Source organism: Rhinopithecus roxellana, chromosome 13, assembly GCF_007565055.1.
Source record: "Rhinopithecus roxellana isolate Shanxi Qingling chromosome 13, ASM756505v1, whole genome shotgun sequence".
Lineage (NCBI taxonomy): Eukaryota > Metazoa > Chordata > Mammalia > Primates > Cercopithecidae > Rhinopithecus > Rhinopithecus roxellana.
In genome coordinates this window covers 6,233,978-6,256,216 of record NC_044561.1, presented here as the reverse complement: position 1 = coordinate 6,256,216, position 22,239 = coordinate 6,233,978, and the positions used below count along the sequence as shown (strand labels likewise).

At 54.8% G+C, this 22,239-nt stretch overlaps 1 protein-coding gene across 1 annotated transcript in view; it reads left to right on the top strand.

The window, feature by feature from the left end:
* The window catches only part of SHISAL1 (shisa like 1), an 80,561-nt gene that overhangs the window by 42,181 nt on the left and 16,141 nt on the right, over positions 1-22,239 (top strand). Inside the window, exon 4 of the mRNA XM_030914172.1 lies at positions 2,803-3,120. Coding sequence (XP_030770032.1) covers positions 2,803-3,120 — 318 coding nt within the window. The remainder of the gene's footprint in view (positions 1-2,802; positions 3,121-22,239) is intronic.

Here is a 22,239-nt window from a genome sequence, read left to right as displayed (position 1 = left end):
ATTTCAGAACACCCCACTACTGGGTCCTGCCAACAGACACTTTATTGTCTGTAGCTCTCTGGAGTCCCCACTGCTCAAGGGTGGAGGCTGGCTGAGTACAAGCTGTCCAGAGTGTAAGCTCAGGAAGGTGTTCCCATCACCAAATCCCAAAGTGCTGGGATTACAGGTGTGAGCCACTGTGCCGGACCCCTGGAGCACCTTTTGTATCTGAGAATCTGGTTGGCTGCAGTCAAGACAGTGCGTTGTAGTGGTTAGGAGCGCAACTCTAGAGCTCAGCTGCTAAGTTCAAATTCTGGTTCTGCCCCTTAATGGCTGTGAGCTGTTAGGCAAGTCTCTTAATTCCACCGAGCTTCAGTTTTCCATCTGTAAAGCAGGGATGACAACGATGAAAAAAACTCTTTCCTCCCGTGGTTGCATGAGCATTAAAAGGGCTAACGTGGGAAGCAGGTGGGGGAACAAGTGTCCACTGCTGCTTCTGGTACTATGATTTCTTGGCCTGGTGGTTCGAGGCCCAGCCTGTGGCCCAGCCACACCCCCAGCTGGCATCCTGGACCCTTCTGTGGACAGCATCTGCACACAGCTGCCCTGCCTCCCCTTTCCCCGTCTCCTCCCTCAGCCCCCGTGGCTGCTGCCATGGGAACCACTGAAGAAAAACCTGGCACTTAGAGCAATTCTGTGGGGGCTGCAGGAGGGAGGGTGCTGGGGAAAGCAGGAGGGCCTGGGGACTGGAACCAGGCCTGCCTCCTCAGACTGTGGTCTGCAGGGACATCTACCCTGGGGATGCCTGCCCCAGCATGCTGGATGGGGCCGCAGGCCTCTTTTTCCTGGAATTCCTGGAAGTAATTCCATATCCAGATGCCTCCAGGAAAAGCTAGACTCTCTTTAACAGACTCTCTTTAACATAAGGCTGCTGGGGCCTGGCTGTCAGTCATTTACACCTTAGCATGACTGAGCCCCTCAGTCTGATGCAGGCTTCATGGTGGTGGAGACTGGGAGGTGGGGGCAGGGAGGCAGCAAGGACCCCCAGCGACCGGGAGCTGTGGGATTACAGCGACAAAGCCCAAGTACCAGCCTGCGGTTGCTCATGGGAAGTGCTCAGGACATACAGAGGCCTTCCATCCAGAGGCTCCCAGGCACCCGAGCAGCATCTTCAGGCCAGGAGCTTGGCCAAGTGAGGGGAGGGAAGCATTCCAGGCAGAGAGTGAGAGTGAGTTCCCCAGCCCTGGACTCAGCCCTGGTCGGAGCCACAGGAGTCCAAGGGAAGCAGCCCCCATCTTCCTACAGAGGCCGCTGCTGGCACCCGGGACTGACCTAAGCCTGGGAAGATCTGGAGCCTGGAAGTCGAGACTGAGAGAGGCCTAATACTCATCTCCTCCAGGCCCAGAGACAGGCAAGGGTTTTCCCAGGCCACACAGCAAACCAGGCAGAAGAAGAATTAGAACCAGGCCTCCAGGCTCCGGGTTGGTCCATTCCCCCAGCCTCAAACAGGATCTTAAAGGATCTGCTGCCCCCAAGACCCCCATCTGGGCAGGAGCCGGGTGAGTCTCTCCCTGGGGATGTGCAGCGGCGGCGTGTGCAGGCCGGACGCTGGCTCCGTTCATACGTCTCGACACCAGAAGCGCACACCCACCCAAACACATGCCTGCAGCAGGGAGCAGACGGAGGTGGCACCGGAGTGATGAATGGATCGGTGACTTCAGGCCGTCACAGCCCTGGCACACACTGTTAGGGCTCAGCAGCCCCAGCTGTAGCAGCAAGCCCAGGACACCATCCACCCTGGGCACACAGTGAGGGAGACTCGGACCCTGGCCCTGGGGAAGGGTGTGGAAGACAGATGTGGCTCTAGGTGACAGGAGTTGGGTTTGAGGGGAACTCAGGGCTATGGACCAGAAGACAGGCTTGACCCAGCCATGTAGGAGGGTCAGGGTGTCCGGAAGTCTTCCTGGAGGAAGTGATCTTCGACAAAGGGCCGGTGGGAGGTAGGCAGGGGAGGAAGGGGGCAGGGAAAGAAGGCACAGCCTGTACCAAGGTCGGTTGCTGGGAGTGCAGACCCTCTCTGCAGTGGAGTCGGTGGATGCTGGGAGAGCCAGGCTTCACAGCAGGCTTCCAAACCCAACGGTAACATTGGCCGCCTCTGCCTGAGGAAGGCAGAGCAGCCCTTGGTAGGGAAATGTTGGGCAAATGAGTAAGAGAAGTGAGGTCATGGGGCCCGGACACCCCCAGCCTGGTCGTGTGGAGTGAAGGGGACCCCTGGGGGAGGCTGGAAGGGGGTCTGGAGGGCAGAACCTGATGCCTCTGCCCTTGGTCCAGCAGGATGGGGAGGACCTCCATCCTCACAGCAGGGGTGAGGCAGTGAGAGCATCCTGGGTGTCAGGAACAACGTAGACAAAGGTGGGGCGGGGGGTGGTGAGCAGGGGCACCTGCAGGAAGGAGGGAGAGGGCAGGCCAAAACAGCACCAGGTAAAGGAAGAGGCTATCATGTCCTGGGAGCCCCAGATGCCAGCTCAGAATTCCCCACAAAGTACCTGATTCTGTGGGACCCACAGGGATCCCAGCCCAAGGGCTAGGGGTCCTGGAGGATGCTCAGGTGGGGACCAGGCAGTGGATTCCAGGGAAAGAGGCGAACAGGGCAGGCAGAGGAGAGGGAGCCAAGGCCTTGCCCTCCAGAGGGGCTCAGTACCCTCCTCCCTGGGACCACAACATAGCCCCCAGGCCACATTCTCTAATCAGTCCCACTGATGAAGCTGGCCCGAGCTGGGCTGCTCCCCTCTCCTCACTTACTCCCTCTCTGTTTGTTCACAGCAATTACACCGCCTTGTTGGGAGTGTGGATCTATGGCTTTTTCGTGTTGATGCTGCTGGTTCTGGACCTTTTGTATTACTCGGCAATGAACTACGACATCTGCAAGGTCTACCTGGCACGGTGGGGCATCCAGGGACGATGGATGAAACAGGACCCCCGGCGGTGGGGGAACCCTGCTCGGGCCCCTCGGCCAGGGCAGCGGGCCCCACAGCCGCAGCCTCCCCCAGGCCCGCTGCCGCAAGCCCCCCAGGCCATGCACACGCTGCGGGGAGATGCTCACAGCCCACCACTGATGACCTTCCAGAGTTCGTCTGCCTGGTGAGTGGCTGCAATAGAGACCCAGACTGATGTGGGTGATTGTCTTTGGAGAGCTTGGAGAATACGCCATCATTCTCGCCATAGTGTTTGGCTCATTAGGTACCCGATTGTTTGCTTAGCTTGCTGTTTGCCAAGAAAAGTTTCAAACTGTCATGGGTAGCCAACAACACATGCCTGGACAGGAAAGTCAAAATGAGAGGTGGAAACAGAGCTTAGAAGCAAAGCTTGCAAGCGCGTTGTGCTTAGAGCCCAGTGTGAGAGCTGGAAACACTAAACATTGAGTGGAGTTTTGCGTTTCCTAGTTGTCAAGGCAAAGGGGAAAACCGGATGGCTTTCTGAGTTGTAAATCTGGCCAAAGGATGCAAATCAGTCTGTCCAGGCAGATTTTTCAGCATGAGGTTAGAAAATACAGATGTTACTTGGTTCCTCATACGTACATGCCTTGTGTGGCATGAGGGGTACTAGCGCTGACTCAGGCAGGCTGTTCAGGAAGGAAGGAAGGAAGGAAGCCAGCCAGGGAGGTGGCATCTCCAGGGTTGGTCTTGTGGGGTGGCTGCTCCAGGGTTATGTTCAGATCTGAGCTTGTCTATAGCAATTCCCATTTCCGCCCAGTTCCGGTATGGTGGGAATGGGCCTGACCTAACCCCAGGCGGCCCTGGGTAGTGCAGCATCTAGAGTTGGAAGGGGAGAGGCAGGGTCTATGCGTTTGGAGCAGGAACTCCCTGGGAGGCTGGCTAGCACCAAGGACAGGAACCAGACTGAGGGTCGATTCCCAGGTCCAGGAGTAGAGTGAGAGGTTCAGACGCTCTGTGAGGGCTGAGCTGCAGCCATGGGCACACAGGGCTCAGGGCACATCATCCAGGGACATCATGATACCAAACCCGAGTTGCAAGATCCATCCCAGAATCCCCCTGCTGGAGGGGTGCAGGAGTTTACCACACAGTGACCCCTGGGTTCACGTCCAGGAGCTCTGAAGGCAGTCTGACCTGGGTCTGAGTCCTGGCTCTGCCATTTACCTGCTCCTTGATTTCAGGCACGAGATTTCACCCTCTTAACCTTCCAATCCTTGTGAAGGAGGAGTGGGTAAGACTGCCCCCTCCCAAGGGTTAACTGTGCCCTTACCTGGCACATAGTAGGTCCTCAGTTAACCCTTGCTGCCTCCTCTTTGGAGGCAGCAACCAAGCAAGTTAGTGATCGTTCACATAGCTAGCAGGTAGTGACCTTTTCAATAATGAGTGTGCCTTAAATAATTAATAAGATATGCCTAAATCAGCTTGTGCTTATCGATCGAATAATGACGCCATCAATCACACAGGAGACAAAGACACAGCCCTGTGTGACTCCGTTTGACAAATGCTGGCTGAGTCCTGGGGCAGGGGTCTGTGCCAGGCTCTGAGGAATGTGGAGGTGATGGGTAGAGAAGAAGCCAGCCTCCACCATTGAGCAGTGGGGACTCCAGAGAGCTACAGACAATAAAATATCTGTTGGCAGGACCCAATAGTGGGGTGTTCTGAAATGTGAACCCCTTGCAACAGACACATCTCAAGGGTTTGCCAAACTGAAGATCCAGAGCCTACTGACCAGGCATCTCTGAGGGTGATGCTTGTAGACACCACAGCTCGGGAGGCACTGGAAAATGTCTATAAGAGCCAAGCTTTTTGATATCTGAGAATCTTCTGTTTAAAACGGTGGTCCTCCCCCACTCCCACACCTTTTGCGTGCACGTGCATTTGGAATAAATAGCTCACACCTCCCTGAACACTTGCCAAGAGTATGGTGGATGTCGTGAGCGCCCTGCACTCAGCTGTTTTCCTGCCTCGGCCTCAAGGTCCTCCATTTCCTGTCTCACTGTGCTTGCTGCTAACAGCTCCCCCATCTCATACTGCCCAGAACACTTTTGCCTGTCTCAGCAGCCATTCCCACCCTACCCCGTTCCATGTTGCTTGTCATCAACAAGCACACACTGTGCACCTGCTGTGTGCCAGGCACTGTGCTGTGCCATCAGGATGCAGAGAGCTTGCCAAGCCTGCAGGGATTGCACGGAGCCTGAGTGGGCGGCTGAGCTCCAAGTCCAGGTGGGACACATTTCCTTTTGGAGCTCAGAGGCTCCTCGTCTTTCCTGACTGTCCTGAGTGCAAGCTCAGGAAGGTGTTCCCATCACCATGTGAGTGTGAAAAGGGGTTGTCAGAACCCACAAGGGTGTGGTGCAGGATAAGGGAATAACCAGTCCCTGGCTGGATTCACGGGCACCGTCCCACTCGTGCTGTGCTCTTTGACATGCAGCATGACTCTGCGTGAGGAGCTTGTTTTTGGGCTTCAGTTTTACCAGTTGAGGAACCAAAGTGAGAGGGGGTTTGATCTGGAAATCAGGGAGGAGCCTCCTTTTCTGCCACTCCAGGGTCCTTCCGGCTGTGTGACCCAGGACGTCTCCAGCATTGTAGCTCTGACTGTAACCGGACGAGGTCCCTGGCCGCAGACGGCCCAGCCTCCATGTGGTGTCCCAGTCAATGGAACACTGCTGGGCGCCCAAACAGGCATTACAAGCTCTCTCTGCAGCTCTTCTCAGTCACACTGGAGAATGTCCAGGCAAGGAGTGTGGGCCAGGGAGGCTCTTGAATGCTCATCAGCCCCTGGAAAGGCTTCTCTTCCCCTCACAGCCCTCTCAGGAGCCTCCTGCTGAGTGCCGCTGCTCCCCAAAATCTCTCTTCACCTCCAGAAGTCTCCTGTGAGCCCAGCCTCTGTGGCTTCTCTCTCTTTCTCCCCTGCCTACCCCAGCTCTTTCTCCTGCGAATGACTCCAGCTTCTCCAGCTCCTCGGGGTCCCCCGTGCAGGGGCGGCAGGAGGAAGACAGCTGCAGACACACCCTCATCCCCTGAGCTCCTGGAGTCTCCTAATGAGGCTCAGCCACTTCTGGGGAGGCTTAGTGGGACCCAAGCAGTGGGTCAAGGACCACCTTGGGGGGGACAGAGGCAGGAGGCCAAGGCAATGCCAGGACAGGGCAGGCAGGCGATGCCAGGGGAGGTGGAGGCAAGGGGCAGCTGTGCTGGAAGCCAGGACTGCCTCAGTGCCCAGGAGTTCCCTGCCCCTGGCTCCCACCCTGATTGCCGCAGCGGTTCTGATGGGTGCTCTGCAGCGGGAGGGCCCGTGGTGGGCGGGGAGCAGATCCCAGAGCTGGGGCAGAGGAGTAAGCTGGGCGACTGCTGGGTCCGGCCTAAAGGCCCTCGGCTCCCCAGATGAGGCCAGCGCAGCCTCCCCTCTCAAAAACCCCTTGGGTTTGGTGGGTGAGGGGCCTGAGGCAGCCCCCAGGCCACCGCACAGCCGTATTGAAGGGCCTGGCGGCAGTGGCTCGGCCCCACGCAGTCCCCGCATCTCGGTCCCCACAGACACGCACTCCATCAATCGCTAGAAATGTGCTTTTCCTGCCAGCTGGCCCGGCAAACGCCAGGTGCTGCCGAATCACATGGCCAGGCAGGTGGGGCGTTGTCCCCTTCCCTGCCTGTGGGATTTATAACTGAGTTAGGAGCCAGCAGGGGCGTCGAGAGGGGTGCAATGGTCACAAAGCTCAGCCGCCTTCGTTTAATTTCACGGGGAAGCGGGGCTTTCCCTCCACTTAGTAGATAATGAACTCAGACTGTGAAGTTTCTTGCTCAGATTCTCTGGACTGTCTTCTCCGGCGACCCCAAGACTCTGCCCGTCATTTCCTCCTGAAAGTAGTCAGGACAACCGCTGAGGGCCCGGAGCCCAGTATGACCCAGCAGGCACCCCAGGGACACAGCACCTGCGACAAGGTGCCTTCTTCATCTAACAGTGTCTCCCTCGCACGGCGGGGGTCCTGGGTTTTCCTCCCAGGCGCAAAGAGCCTCTCTAAGCACACTCAGTTCACAGTGCGGCAGGAGGCAGCACTACCCCCTACACACACACACACACACACATGCTCACACACTCCCACCTGTATTCAGCCCGACCGGGCCCTCCCACCAATCCCTGACCTGACCTCACTCTCTGGACTTTCGTCCACCTGCCAGACTCTCCGCCCTTGTCAGTTGTGCAATGGTGTGCAGCTCCCACAGCCAGAACTGCAGCCCGACTCAGGGCCCCAACACATATTAGCTGCTCAGCAAATGCCGTGCAAGGGATGCAACAGGAGCATCAGCACTGGGGGTCCAGGACACGGTCTTGGCTGAGCCCTCTCTCTCCTCAGGTGGTGGGCGCTGGTCCCCTCACACTGACAGCCCAGGTCTCACTTCTGCACTGCCAGGACCCACCTCAGGCTAAAGGAGCAAGCAGTGGAGGGGCCAACGAGAGGAGCTGCTATGCCCCTGGGATTAAGCTGGGCCCAAGAACGTTGCCACGTTCCTGCCACATGCTGTGCTGTCTTCATCACTGCGGCTGTGGCCGGGGTCCTGGGAGGTACCACTATCATTGTCGTGATGGTCGTTATTGTTGCTGTCTCAAATCCAGGGCACAGGCAGCAGCTCCCAGTCAGACACACCCACCTGGCCCCACCAGCACCACACAACCTGCCTGCCCCAAGCCTCCTCAGCCGGAGCCTCAGTGTCCCCATCTGTAAATTGGGCAAGCCTGGCCTCACAGTGTAGTTGTGAGGACCTGATGAGGGGCCGACACCCTCCTGGGACCCCCAGCTCCACTCCCCATTGTCCTCACCTCCCTCCCTCCCCCATCCATCCACATTCCCATTTCTGAGAGAGGGCCTCGGCTGCCTCCGAGCCTACTCCCCAGCCCTTGGTGGCCTGACCCTGCCTCCCGACCTGAGCGGCCCCCTCCTGAAGCCTCAGGCTACTGTTCACCACCCTGTAAGACCTGCAGGGCCCAGCAGAGAGTGCTGGGAACCATGCTTAGTGCTTGACTTTAGACACTGCCCCCCTTAGTATTTCCATGGACTCTTGTAACTCCCACCCTGAGGATTGGGCTCAGCAGGACGCATCATCACCTTGTATGGATGAGTGAACTTGAGCCCAGGGAGGGTCAGTGACTTGCCCAAGGCCACACAGTAGATCCATGGGTTTCAGCCAGGGTTTCCCCAGCCCATGTCAAATCCTGAGCCGACTGCCACCTGGCCCCTGCCTATCTCAGAGCCTGCCCCCACCTCACTGCCCATGCCTTCCACCCCAGCCTTGACCCCTCACATCCCTCGCTGATTCATACCTCGTTGCTTTTGACTCAATTCTCTTCACAGTGTGCTCTGTCCCACACCTCCCTGGGGAACTTCTATTCATCCTTCAAAACCCACCCTGAGGTCTAGGGGCTTGGGTGGAGATGGGGGATGGGGAGTGACCTGAGGAGAGGAGGCTGCCCAGCTCCAGCTCTCCCAGCCCCGAAGCCCTTCCAGGCTGTCAGAGTTCAGGGAAAAATTCCCAACTTGGCTTAAGGGGATCATGTGTGCATCTCAGATCTTAAGGGGCATCCAAATCCCCTAGGTCTTGTTGGGTTTGCAAAATCTGATGCCTAATGATGGGGTAGGCCTGGGATTCTGTATTTATAGCAAGTTCCTGGGAGATGCTGATGCTGCCTGTGGGGCATGCAGGGACAGGGCAGAGTGGTCATTAGAGCCTGAGTGCCTCTACAGCATTGGCTCCATCACCCTGGGCCCTGGGGACCTCAGGCCACCTGGAGAGAAGGGAGCCCAGCAGGGGTGGGGAGATGTCCAGGGTTCCTCTCCATCCATTGGCCTCTGCCTATCAGCAAAGCCCCAGTACCACCTTTTCTCACCTCACTCTCCCTGCGCCTAGAACCCCTCAAGCTCTTTGCAAAACTCATTCATCCTCTCCTGTGAGGTCCTAGAGTTCACCCAACCCCAGAACCTTCTCCTGCTGAAACTCAAGCATCATGTTCTTCCCAGCTCTGCAGCCAGAGTCCTTGGTGTGTGGTTTCTGCAGGGAGGGTGCCAGCCAACAGCAAGAAATTCCAGAAAATGAGGAGACTGAAAAGGGAGATGACCAAATATCTTCTTTCCTTGGTGTAACGTCAAATACCAAGGAGGCTTCTGTGATTGGAATTCAGAAGACAGTTGGTGTCCTGAGTGGGGACGGAGTTGCAGCTCCTTGAGGGTTCCAGCTGGACCAGGAAACTGGGGTGTTCCCTCCAGTTCCTGTCTTTTCCCAACTGGGGCCTGAGAGGGCGCATGTTCCCTCCTTTACTGGCTCTCTAGGCTGCTTTCCATTTGTTTGGACAGCTTGGCGGAAACCCTGGAGGATGTCCATTCATCAGTGTCACTCCACGGTGGTGGGTACCATGGGCGGCAGGTGGGGGGTGACAGAAAGGCTCAGAACCAGTGACTCCACCTGCTGTGTGTCCTCGGACAAGTTGCCGGCCCTCCCTGAGTCTCAGTGCCTGCCCTGGATGGTGATGGTGATGAGAGGTCCTGAGGGTACACAGGGGGACTGCAGGGAATCTCCTCCTCCTGCTCACGCCCTGGTGCCCAACTCTGCAGACTCGCCGGAGTGCAGGCTACAGTCCCAGACTCTAGGAACCCTCCTTAAGCCAAGGCCTATGCTGCTCCGCCCGCTGTGTCCTAGACATGGCTGACTGTGGCCCAGCTAGGATCCACATCACCACGACCCATGGAGGCCCCTGAGGTGCACCAGGACCCCTGTGGCAGCTGCAGAGTTTCTCCTCACCTCTTCTCCTGGGGAACACAACTCCTTGACCCCTTTCTGCACCCCCAAAAGTTCAGGGGGGGCATTAAAATCCATGGAGAGGCCGACCGCCCTGAGCCAGTGCACAGGCTGTCCCTGGGGGCTGCGGTCCTGTTGCTTTCTTTATTTCCCACCTCCTACTCAGCACTCCCCCAAGGGATAGTCACAGTTTCCTCTGTTTTTCTGCTTCATTTTCCACCATAAAGGTGCCCCTGCTTGCTGGAGGACTGTATTAGTCAGGGTTCTCTAGAGGCACCAAACTAATAGGAGCTATGTAAAGGGGAGTTTATTAAGTAGTAGTAATTCACACGATCACAAAGTCCCACAGTAGGCTGTCTGCGGGCTGAGCCGCAAGGAAGCCAGTCTGAGTCCTAAAGCTGAAGAACTTGGTTGGAGTCTGATGTTCAAGGGCAGGAAGCATCCAGCACAGGAGAAGGATGGAGGCTGGGAGGCTAGGCCAGTCTCACCTTTTCACATTTTTCTGCCTGCTTTATATTCAGGCCACGCTGGCAGCTGATTAGATGGTGTCCACCCAGATGAAGGGTGGGTCTGCCTTCCCCAGCCCACTGATTCAGATGTAAACCCCCTTTGGCAACACCTCACAGACACACCCAGGATCAATACTTTGCAGCCTTCAATCCAATCAAGTTGACACTCAGTATTAACCATCGCAAGGACACTGCCAGTGTGGTAACCAAGTGACCTCACCAGCATCCGCGGGGCTCCGCGTCCTCCAGCCTGGCCGGTCGTCAGAGCAGTGTTGTCATCCTGCACATAAAATGGTGTGTCTTGGGTTTTTAATTCAACATTATGTCCCATCAAGCCTCCCGTGTGATGGAAAAGTGTTCATAACCACCACTGCAATGGCTGTGCTAACTGTCCAAGGAGACAATGGCCCATAATTCAGTGACCCACTTCTGCCTCAGGCCATGGGGATTTCTAATTTTCTACCCTGAAATGGTTCTCTTTTAGCCTCTGTGAGCACGCTTCTGTCTCATGCCCAGGGTCCTTCAGCCTCCAGGAAGAGAGGGTTTCCAGCTCTCCGGCACTCCCTGGAACCTCCACAGGGTTTCCCTCCACATGCCCGCCTAGGAGGTGTGGCCCAATGATCCAGCACTCACTCACCCTCCAGGAAGCTGGCCTCTGTTTGAATAGCCCCACCTGCCATGAAGCTTTTTTGATTTGTTTTGTTTGCAGGCAGAGTAGTTGAGTTAGGAGCAAAGGCTCTTGGAGGCAAACAGAACTGGATTCAAATCCCAGCTCCCCTGTTTTGAGGTACCTGGAGGGCCTCCAGCAGGTAGCTTACCCCTCCTTACCAGGACAGTGGGTGACAGAACTGGCCTCTCAGGTTTTGTCTGCTTAAATGAGAGGAAATACGGAAAGGCCCTGGCATGGAGCAGCTGCTCTGCAAATGCTCGGATCCTCTCCCAGGAGCCTTCCCCACTGTTCACGGCTGTGTCCAAGACAGTGCTCAGATGTCCCAGGGTTCACAGTCCACCAGACTAAGCACTGGTCAGCCAGGGGGAGGAGCAGCTAACACAAAGAAAGGGTTTCAGTGGATGAATAGGAGTTTGCCAAAGTGGGGAAAGGGGATCCCAGCAGAGAGAGCAGCATAGGCATAGCCTCGGAGGAGGGAGAGACTGAGGGGAACCGGGGAGCCCCAGGTCCTCTGCACCGCAGGGTCCTGGATCCTGGCCCCTCATGGCTGCCCTTCTTGCTCCTCTTTGCAGCTCCAACCTTATCTCCCCGATCTTAGATACAAGGGCTTCTCCCTTTAACTTCTCTCTCGTCTCCACCCATCCCCTGGGGACCCCACCTGGACCCACAGCTCCAATCCTGTCCACCTTCCCATCTTTCTCCCTGGTCTCTCTCCCCTGAATCCAGATCTGCTGTCATAGCAGAGCCTGTGTCCTTAAGGGCAGCTCTTGGATGTCCCATAGATGTGGGGGACCAGCACATCCATGTCCCCGCTGCCTCCCAGCATCTCCTTGGCTCCTCCCTTTCTTTCCCGCTTCACGTGTTCCATCAGCAATACCTTGAAAATGAAGCCAGAATCCGCCCCACACCCACCCCTCTACTGAGATCAGCCCTCCTTGTCTGTCTTCTCTGGCCAGGAGGGAGGCAGCCGCCTCCGCATGTCTCCCTGATACCAGCCTTTGTCCCCGACAGCAGCAGGGTGATCTTTTAAAAACATTAAGTCAAGACCCACCAATGGCCTCCTTCACACTTAGGAATCAAAATGCTTTCCTTGGCCAACAACGTGATCTGACCCCACCCCACCCCGCTGTCCCTCTGTCCTCATCTCCCCACACTAGCACTTGCTGTAGCCATACCTGCTGTTCCCTCCACCCAGACCTCTCCCCTCCCAGACACCAGCAGGGCTCACTCCTCCCTTCCACAGCCCCTGCTCAGAGTCACCCGATCAGAGGGGCCTTCCCTGGCCAAGGTTTACAAAATAGAAGCAGCCACCTCCGCCAATCACTCTGTCCCTTTGTCCTCCTTTACTGTCTCATCGTGTGCATTGCCGCCTGACATCACGTTGGCTTTGTGGCTTTGTGCCTGTCTCCTCCGCTGGATGGAAAACCCAGGAGAGTTGGGATTGGTGTTTCTTGTGCTCAGCTGTGACCCCAACACATAGAACAGGACCTGGCACATAGTAGGTGCTCAATACATCCATGTTGCATGAATGAATCTTCCTGCCCCATGCCTTGTGCACAGAAGGCACCTAGACACTGTCAAATCAGTGAACTGCTTTATTACTGTTAGTAACCATAGCTCCCATGTATTGAGGACTTACTGAGCTAAGCAGCTGCAACCAATTGTGCCATTTAGCCTCCCCAGCTGCACTGCAGCTTGGCCATCCCGAGCCTCATTTTATGAAGGAGACACCAAGGCTCGGAGAGAGATTCCTGGGAACTGCACAGCAGCTGAGCCAGAATTGGAACCCAGGTCTGGTGGACTCCAAAACCCACATCCTTGTACTGGGAAGAGCAACGTCTCTGCCTTTACTTCACTCCCTGTGAGAGCTAACACTGAGATGATGCCACCCCATACTGGCTGCATAGCTGCCCTGTGGTTGTGGGTTCTCTGTGCAAGGCAGGTCTCACCCATCCCCGGGGCGGGACCTCAGGGATTCCCCAAAGCACCTGAGATCTGGCCTGCAGGTGTCAGTGAAACAAATCCTGTCTGATGTGGGCCCAGGAGCCTCCCGAAACTCAGCCTGGCTTCTGATCCGCAATCGGCCCCTTTGCGGGCTGCCAGGCAGGGCTTTAAACGAGGCGATGGTGCCAGCTTGGTGTGTGCTCGGTTGGGGTGCGTGGTTGGTTCTGTTTGCTTTCGGGGTTCGTCTTTTCCCCTGCACCATTTGTGAAGGTCTTTCCCAGCCCTGGGAATCTTTCCGGGGGCGGCAGGTGTACTCATCTTTTCCACCTGGCAGCTCCCCACCCTCCTCTGCAAACCACTCCCCACCAGAGGAGGGCCTGGCGGAACAGAAGGTAAAAACGCAACACCCACGCTTAGTTCTAATACAAGTTTACTTCGAAACCTTCTAGCTGTACTCTAGCAAACCCGCAGAGGGGTGAACTGCGTAGCTTCGAATCAGAGCTGAGTTCAGATCCTGTCTACGGGCCAGTGGGCAACTGCAGGTAAGCCACTAGCTCCCCTGAGCCTCAGTGTTCCCATCAGTACAATGGACACAAGTGGCCTTAGGTTGTGAGATGATTGTTAGGACCGGAACAGAGCCTGGTCTGTGGCATGTGCCTCAGGAAATGCTAACTGTGATTAATGTTGCGACTAGTATTTGAAGAGTAAAAAAATAGGAAAAAAGCCGCTCGGGTTCCCGCTCACTCACAGCTATAACTGCTTTGCATTTTCCTCCCTTCTAATGCACACCTGCTTTTGCGCGTCTCTAATAATGGTGTACCTTCTGATTTTATTCTTCTGTTGAATCAGCAATGACCCTGTGATTTTACCTGACCTTTCTAAATACCATTTCAGCAGCCACACAGTTGTTCAGATTCCACGTGTGGGATTCATGCAGTCATTTCCCTACCGTGGGGCGTTTATACAGCATGTAATGTTTTTATTAATATGATGACAAATAACACCAATCCCAGCTCTCCTGGGGGCAGGAGGAGGAGACATACTCCAGAAAACAGCAGACACCTTTGTGAGTTTGTGGTCTTTCCCTTTCTGGAATGATTTCCTCCGGATAGATGCCAGGCAGGGAGATTCCTGAGTCCAGGGGGGTGACAGTTTTATGGGTCTCGATTCCAGCGCCAGCCTCATTCCCAAAGGGCTGGTGCGGCGAGGCAGCTTTTGAGGTTACTGGATTTGGGGCTCCCTCTCCAGCATGGGGTGCCTCCATTTCTATACAGTTTGCATTTTTTGAGATGGAGTCTCATTCTATCACCCAGGCTGGAGTGCAGTGGTGCGATCTTGGCTCACTGCAGCCTCCCTCCGCCTCCCAGGTTCAAGTGATTCTCCTGCCTTGGCTTCCCGAGTAGCTGGGATTACACACACCCACCACCACGCCCGGCTAATTGTTGTATTTTTAGTGGAGACAGGGTGGGTGGCGGCGGGCGGGGGGAGGTTCACTGTGTCAGCCAGGCTGGTCTCGAACTCCTGACCTCAAGCGATCCATCTGCCTCAGCCTCCCGAAGTGCTAGAACTACAGGCCTAAGCCACCGCACCCAGCCTGTTTGCATTTCTTTGGTGGTTTTTGAGATAAAACACCTTTCATTTCATTTGTTAATTAATTGTATTTCCTCTCTTGTGAGTTGCTCATTTATTTTACTGCACCCCCAAGACAGTTGAGGTTTGAAACCATTTTCATAAAGCAACATTTATCCCCCACGTTTCAGTTCCTTGGTGTTCTTGGTCTGGGTACATCCCTCATTCTGTTTACTTAATACATTTTTAATTGACTTGAAATCAAGTCGTATTTGTAGAAAACTCAGATTTGCTCTAAGCAATACCATCGCTGGTTTAAGAGTTGTATTTTTCCTAATTCGCATTAAAACAAGCAAGTAAACATTATCCAGTATGAGATGGGGCTACATCACACTGGCTCAAGAGAGTTCAAGTTGTAGGAATTATGGTAGCCTGTTGTTAAACACAGCCACTATTGCAAATTATATAAACATGCAATTAAATACATTGTGTTAAACACACAGGTGATACATACTCAAAATGTATCACTTCCTAGTTCTTTTGCTACATTTACAGTCATCTGTGCTGGTGAGGTCATTTGCATCTGTTGTGTCTGCATGGTGGAAATCTATCAAGTGGTGGCTACTTGTATCTCTTTCTGTCTTTGATTCAGTGACAGCACCAGTATTTACACTCGGGAAATTGGCAGCACGTGTTACAAATCAGGGTTTTTCTCTGCCTGGAGAATAGGTTGTTAAATGTTTACCAGCTTGCCCCTGTGCATAACGGTTCAAATGCTAGTATATTTACCTCCTCACATAATCTCGCTTGCTCCAGTGGTCTGTGAACATTGCTGTGGGAAGCCAATGTCTTTTTTTTTTTTTTTTTTTTTTTGGAGACAGAGTCTTGCTCTGTTGCCCAGGCTGTAGTGCAGTGGTGCTATCTCAGCTCACTGCAACCTCCGCCTCCAGGTTTCAAGCAATTCTCCTGAATTAGCCTCCTGAGTAGCTGGGACTACAGGCATGTGCCACCATGCCCAGCTAACTTTCTGTATTTTTAGTAGAGATAGTTTTGCCACATTATTCAGGCTGGTCTTGAACTCCTAAGCCCAGACAATCCGCCTGCCTCGGCCTCCCAAAGTTCTGGGATTACAGCCAATGTGTTTCTTAAGTGCACATGAAAACAGTGACCTAGTGTTTCCAGGGACACCCACAGACAGGCACCCAGGGCAATGATAGCCAGGGCAAGAGGCAAGCTGGTCCCGGGAGGCCAATTCATCGGCCCTTTGCAGCTCCTGGCCCTTTCCCAGGCAAAGGAAGCAGGGCAGATGAGGAGGCAGAAAGACTGGTCTGACCTCTGTGCCACACATCTGGGTCTTTAGTGCCACCAAGGAAACGTCTTGGGCATCCTCTTTGCAAAGCCTCCAACCCTGTCCTCCTCTTTCTCTGGAGCAATCCGTGTTCGTTGTATGGATACAGCCCAGACGAGATTAATTTACTCATGTATTCGGCAAGCATTTATTGAGGGCTGGCCGCAGGCCATGCCCCGTGTTAAGTGCTGGGAACAGAAAGACAAAAAAGGCCAGGCCCCTGCCCTTAAGGAACTCTGTCCAGTGATGTGTGGAAAATCCATTCTGACCCTGCCCTGGCTTTGCTTGGAAAAATCAATGTCTTCAGCCAAAGGGTGAAGATTCCTTAGGGAAGGTTTTTGGAAAAGTCGTTTTGAAGACGCACTTCTAGAACGCACTAGACCTAACACAGCTATTTGGAGTTCAGATGGAGATTTTGTGTCTCTGGGCCCAGGGTGCAGCTGTTAGGAGAAAGGAAACTGCTCCCATTAGGAGCTTGGCAACATGGCACACCTGTTTCTGGGGATGTGCTGCCTGCAGCGGGCATCTTACAAGCCCCCTCCTCGGAGGTGACTCCTATAATCCTGCCCCGGGAGAGACCCGCACGGCTCTAGCCAGCCAGTTTGGAATCTTTAGTTTGGAAGCTTAATTAAAATGCCCTAACGCAGTAACTACTGTGCAAACAAAGATGCCAGCTTGCGTGAGTAATTAACAAAAAGACACTTCCACAAAGGCCCAGGCAAATCTGGGGGCTCGTGAAGACGCCTCCAGCTCGGAGGATACTCCTTTATGTTGATTTGACGGGAATTCCACATAATCACCCTCCCGGCTGCAGCAAGAGTAATATGGAAGGAGCGAGATCACCCTGCAGAGAGAAGTGTGGTTGGGCCAGTGGCAGTCATGTTCCCAAAAAGGCAATTTAGTTCAGGGGCCCTTAATAGGGTTGGCTCCCAGATCAGGTGCTGCAGGGCAGGGCGAGTGGAGAAGGAATTTATCTCCATTGGCCTGAGTCAGGGAGGACCATGGATTCAACTTTATTTCCCCTGCTATTAAAACCCTGGTCTTAACTGCTGAAATATTTCCTTCCAAGGATAGATGCTTGTTGGCGCTGCAAATGTCTCCCAACATGGGCATTTTGGCTCCTGTCAAAATGATGGAAACCAATGCTCGCCCACGGGCTGGAGGACGCTTGCTCCCTGCTCCTCCTAAGCACGCTCCAGCTCGGACTTCCTGTAGCTTCTCAGGTGCCCCAGAGGGTGCTGGGGGAGAGGGGGACTTGTCACCTATTCCATGACAGCCACGGCTGCTGTGTCCCTGCCTGGACTCTGACTGGTACTGTTGTCACTTATGTTTCTAAGGGACATGTCCTTGTCACCCTGCAGGGCCTTAAGCCCAGATGTGTCCCCCGATCAACATGTACACTTACTGGAGTGTCGCTTACCTCCTTCCCAAAGCCATGATTCAATCCATGGGACATCTCACCATTGATGGCATCCAAGAGGGAGGGAGATTTGGGACTCAAGTCTGCAGGGTGGTTAAGATGGGAGAGAGTGGTTCCATTTGTTTAAGGGAAACATGGAGCCAGTGAAGCGGGGGGACTTGGTCTGGTGGGGGTTTTGGTGAGAGGCCACTGCCACCCAGCTGACAGCAGCCAACCAGCAGGAATGGAGACAGGGAGGCCTGGGGGGAGGCCATCACTGTGCCCCAGGCAGTGGTTGGGGGGACACACGGCAGTATTTTGGACGTAGTGCAGGCAGGACCCACAAAGGAATTGGATGTTGGAGGGGCACACTAAGGATGAGGACAGCTCGAGGGTCTGATCCAAGAGACATGTGGTGTTGCTGCTGACCAGGAAGGACGGCACTGGAGGGGCGGGGCTGGGCACAGGGGTGTGCATTGTTACCACCATGGGACGCCAGCACCAGGGGAGAGGCGGAGAGGGCAGAGGTGGGTCCTGAGGGGCTAGGACAGGTCACAGGTGAGTAGGAGTCTGTGTGGCATGGTGTGTGGTATGTGCATTGTGTGATGTCTGTGTGGCATGGGGTGTGTGTGTGTGTTGTGAGTGTGTGGCTTAGTGTGTGTATATTGTGTGTCTGACGTGTGTGGTGTCTGTGGCATGGTGTGTATATATTGTGTGGGTCTGTGTGGCATGGTGTGTGTGTATGTGTACACTGCATCTGTGTGACATGGTGTGTGTATGTATATATTGTGGATGTGTGTGGCATGGGGTGTGTGTGTGTATGTGTATTGTAGGTGTCGGTGTAGTGTGTATGTATATATTGTGAGGGTCTGTGTGGCATGGTGTGTATGTAATATTGTGTGGGTCTGTGTGGCATGGTGTGTGTATATATTGTGAGGGTCTGTGTGGCATGGTGTGTGTATGTATATATTGGTGTCTGGCATCGTGTGTGGCATGGGGTTTGTATGTGTATTGTGGGTGTGTGGCGTGGTGTGTGTGTATATATTGTGAGGGTCTATGTGGCATCGTGTGTGGCATGGGGTGTGTATGTGTATTGTGGGTGTGTGGTGTGGTGTGTGTATATATTGTGAGGGTCTGTGGCATCGTGTGTGGCATGGGGTGTATATGTGTATTGTGGGGGGTGTGGCGTGGTGTGTGTGTATATATTGTGAGAGTCTGTGTGGCATCGTGTGTGGCATGGGGTGTGTATGTGTATTGTGGGTGTGTGGCGTGGTGTGTGTGTATATATTGTGAGGGTCTGTGGCATCGTGTGTGGCATGGGGTGTGTATGTGTATTGTGGGTGTGTGGCGTGGTGTGTGTGTATATATTGTGAGGGTCTGTGGCATCGTGTGTGGCATGGGGTGTATGTGTATTGTGGGGTATGTGGCGTGGTGTGTGTGTATATATTGTGAGGGTCTGTGTGGCATGGTGTGTGGCATGGGGTGTATGTGTATTGTGGGGTATGTGGCGTGGTGTGTGTGTATATATTGTGAGGGTCTGTGTGGCATGGTGTGCATGGAGCTGACTGGGGTATGTTTACTGTTCTGGGCAGTAGAAAGGACGTCAGGGAAGCAGCCCCAGCACCAGGGACAGGCCAGGAGTGCAGAATGCATGGAAGCTGGTCAGGTCAGAGCCTACGCTGAAGGAAGCACGGAGATGCAAGGGCACCAGGGCCTGTGGGACCAGGAGCCGATGATCAAGGCCACAGTGCACACAGCTCTGGAGGCAAAGGACACATTCATTTCACAAGGATCAAAAAGCATGGGCCAAGTTTGGGCCCCAGTCCAGGACTGGGGATACAGAGTGGATCAGTCCCCATCCCTGCCCCCAGATGCTTACCCATACCCATTCACCTCACCGGTTTCCCCACCCCGGCCCCTTGGCAAGCCCCTACTCATTCCTCAAAACCTCGCTGAGGTCACGCTCCTTCCCGAGGCCTCTCACATCCTCTAAAAGACCACTCTCCCTGCCGCCCACTTTCACACAGTCAGAGAGCCCCACGGCCTGTTTCCACTGGACTGGGTGAGGGCAGGACTGGTCTGAGTCTTCTGGGGGGTGCCAGTGCCAGAGCAGAGCCCTGGGCTGGGAGTCCCGGCATCTCGTTCCACTCCTCACCCACAGACTTGCTGTTTAGCCTTGGGCAGGCCATGTCCCTCCTTGGCCTCACTTTCCCCTTGTGTAAGATGAGGGAAGGGACTGAGGCTTCTAAGCCATCTTTCAGCTTAAAACCTCTTTGACCTTCTATCTGGCTAATGGAAGCACTGATCGGGGCAAGAATGGATTTGAAAAATGCTTTGAAAAATTCATAGCAGGAGGCAAAGAAGAAAGAGTCTTTATTTTCATAGCGCGGGAGGCAGGAGGAGTTATGGACAGAGGTTGCCAATGAAAAGGACAGCATCTCAGAGCACTTTGTGGCATTTAATGTCTAATGCATCCTCCCATTAAAGCAGTGGCATCAAATATTTACCAAAGCAGCATTAAAAATTAACCTTTACCATGGGGATGTATAAAGGCCCTAAGTTCCCTGAGAAGTGTCCGAACATCAGGAGGGTAAACTGACAGGAAGGAAGGCTACAAGCGGGGCGTGAATAATGGAAGCCCCCAAAACTGACACAGCTGCCTGTTGACCCCACTCCCAAAGCCAGGGCAGACTCCGGCCCTGTCTCTGCAGAGGCTCCCAGCCCTTCAGAGACTCCCAGAGGGCCTGCAGGATAAAGACAGTCCCTCAGCTGGGCATCCACAGCCTTCTATGGCCTGGCCCTGTCTCTCTGGGCAGCAGGGATCTGTAGGATGGAAAGGAATGAGCCTGTCAGAGTTGGAAGAGACTAGGGGAGGAAGTGGGGAGTAGTCCAGGCACTGGAAATAGTATGTGCAGAGGCACTGAGGCAGAGACAGCCGTGCATCCATCCATCAGAAGGGCAGTCAGGTGGGACGAGTGAGGGGGAGGAAAGAATGTGGGAGGGGATGGGTGGGAGAAGCCAGGAGGTCTGACTGTGCAGGGCCATGGTGAGGTGTGGGCTTCTCGGTCCAGGGACGGGATGCCCTTGAGGAGAGTGGCAGGATGCATTTGCCTTTGGGAAGGGAGCTGGGAGTCCGCCAGAGAGGCTGCCACTGTCCCACGAGCTGTAGCCATGTCTGCGGCTTGGCTGAGGGTCATGGTGGGGAGGGGCCAGCACCAGGGAGTAGAGTCCGTGGGATTGGCCAGGGTCTGGGGTGGGGGGCTGAGAAGGAGGTGGGGGTCCAAGGAAGATGTCTGGGACCCTGGGCTGAGCAGCCTGGGAGATTTGCCAAGATGGGGACCTTGGGGCAGACATGGCTTTGGGCTCAGCAGCATGGAGTGTCTTGAGTTTGAGATGCCCCGAGAGACCACTGCAATGGGCCTGGGGAGGAGCAGCCCCCACCCATGGCAGGAGGAACCCCAGGGCGAATGGGGTCTGGAAGCTGCAAGAGGATCAGGGCAGGCGAGGGGCGTGGGACCTGGCCTCGGATGTGGGCTGCGTGCCCTGCCCTCCGCCTGTCGCTCCTGTGATGTCCCCTGCCTGCCATGCCCACATCCCCATCCCAGGTACAATCCGTGGGCTCCAACAACACACCGGGCACTGTCCTGTCTGCCAGGAGCCACTGGGCATAGCTGGCATCAAATAGCTTTGTCATCCCCACCCTACTGCCTGCCTTTTACATAGCTGGGATGCCTGCCAGCTTCTTCCTGAAGGAAAGAAAGTTTCCATGTTTCATTATTTAGATTATGTGGCGCCCTATAAAGCACAAAATAATTCTCATTGTCTTCAAGCAGGATCTTTATTTTGGTTTTTCCTGGAGACCAGGGGAGCAGACTGGGGCGCGGAGCTGACTGGGGTGTGAGGGAGTTTGCAGAGGACAGCCATTTCCCCTGTGCTGCCACCTCGCCAGTGGCATTTTTCTTGCCATTTTGCTGGAAACCCGTGCTCAAAGAGGCCATAGCACCTGTCCAAAGTCAAACAGCCAGGGAGAGGCTCTCCCAGAGCACCTACAACGTGCCCTGGCCTCCCAACACACACACACACACACACACCAGAGCCCCCAACACACAGCCCCCCAACACACACAAGCCCTCCAACAAACACACCCCACTGCCTCATCCACTCCCCATCCCCATCCATCTGGATGGCCCATCAAGATATTTTGCTGAAGACAAAAATTCCCTCAAGCATCTCCGCAGCCGCACTTTGAATATGTTCTCTCCCGATTCAACAGAACATATATTTCTTGAGTGCTTTCCGTGTGTCAAGCTTTGTTACATGCACTATCTCATGTCACAGAAATCTGCTGGATGCAGCAGATGAATAACTGAGGCAGGTGGAGATGGTGACTTTGAGCTAAGGCTGAATGAAGACTGGTGCATCCTGGGGTCCTCTGCCAGGTGCGCACTGAATGGCAAGGCCAGGCCTGAGCCCTCACTTGCCTCCCAATAACTCTGCCCTGAAACAGAGAAGGGAATGAAGCTGTGATGCAGAGAAGCCTGATCCAGACACCAGCTCACTCTGGGGGAACCCACACATCCCTGAAGGATGGGGCTGGTGCCAGGGAACCCCCAGAGCCATGCTGGCACCAGTAGGAAGAGGAAGCAGGAGGCAGAAGGAAGACCTTCCCAGGCAGCCTGGCTCTACAGCAGATTTGCTGGCCTCGGTAAGAAGGGAGCTCCCCGTCATTGGGGTGTGCAAGCAGAGGTCAGAGGCTCATTCCCTGAGGATAGAGTAGAGGGATGTCCAGATGCACAGTCTCCAAGATCCTCCCTCTCCCCGAATCTCTAGCTCTGCCCTGAGGCCTTGTATTAGCCAGCTGGTGCTGTGTAACAAGTTACCCCACAAGCCAGCGGCTTAAAACAGCAAGCATTTAACCCTTTCTTTGAGTCAGAAAGGTGTAAGTCAGGGTGTGGCTTCGCTGGGTCTCCTGGCTCGGGGTCTCTCAGGAGGCTGCAGTCAAAGCATGGGCTGAGACTGTGGTCATCTCAAGGCTCTGCTGGAGA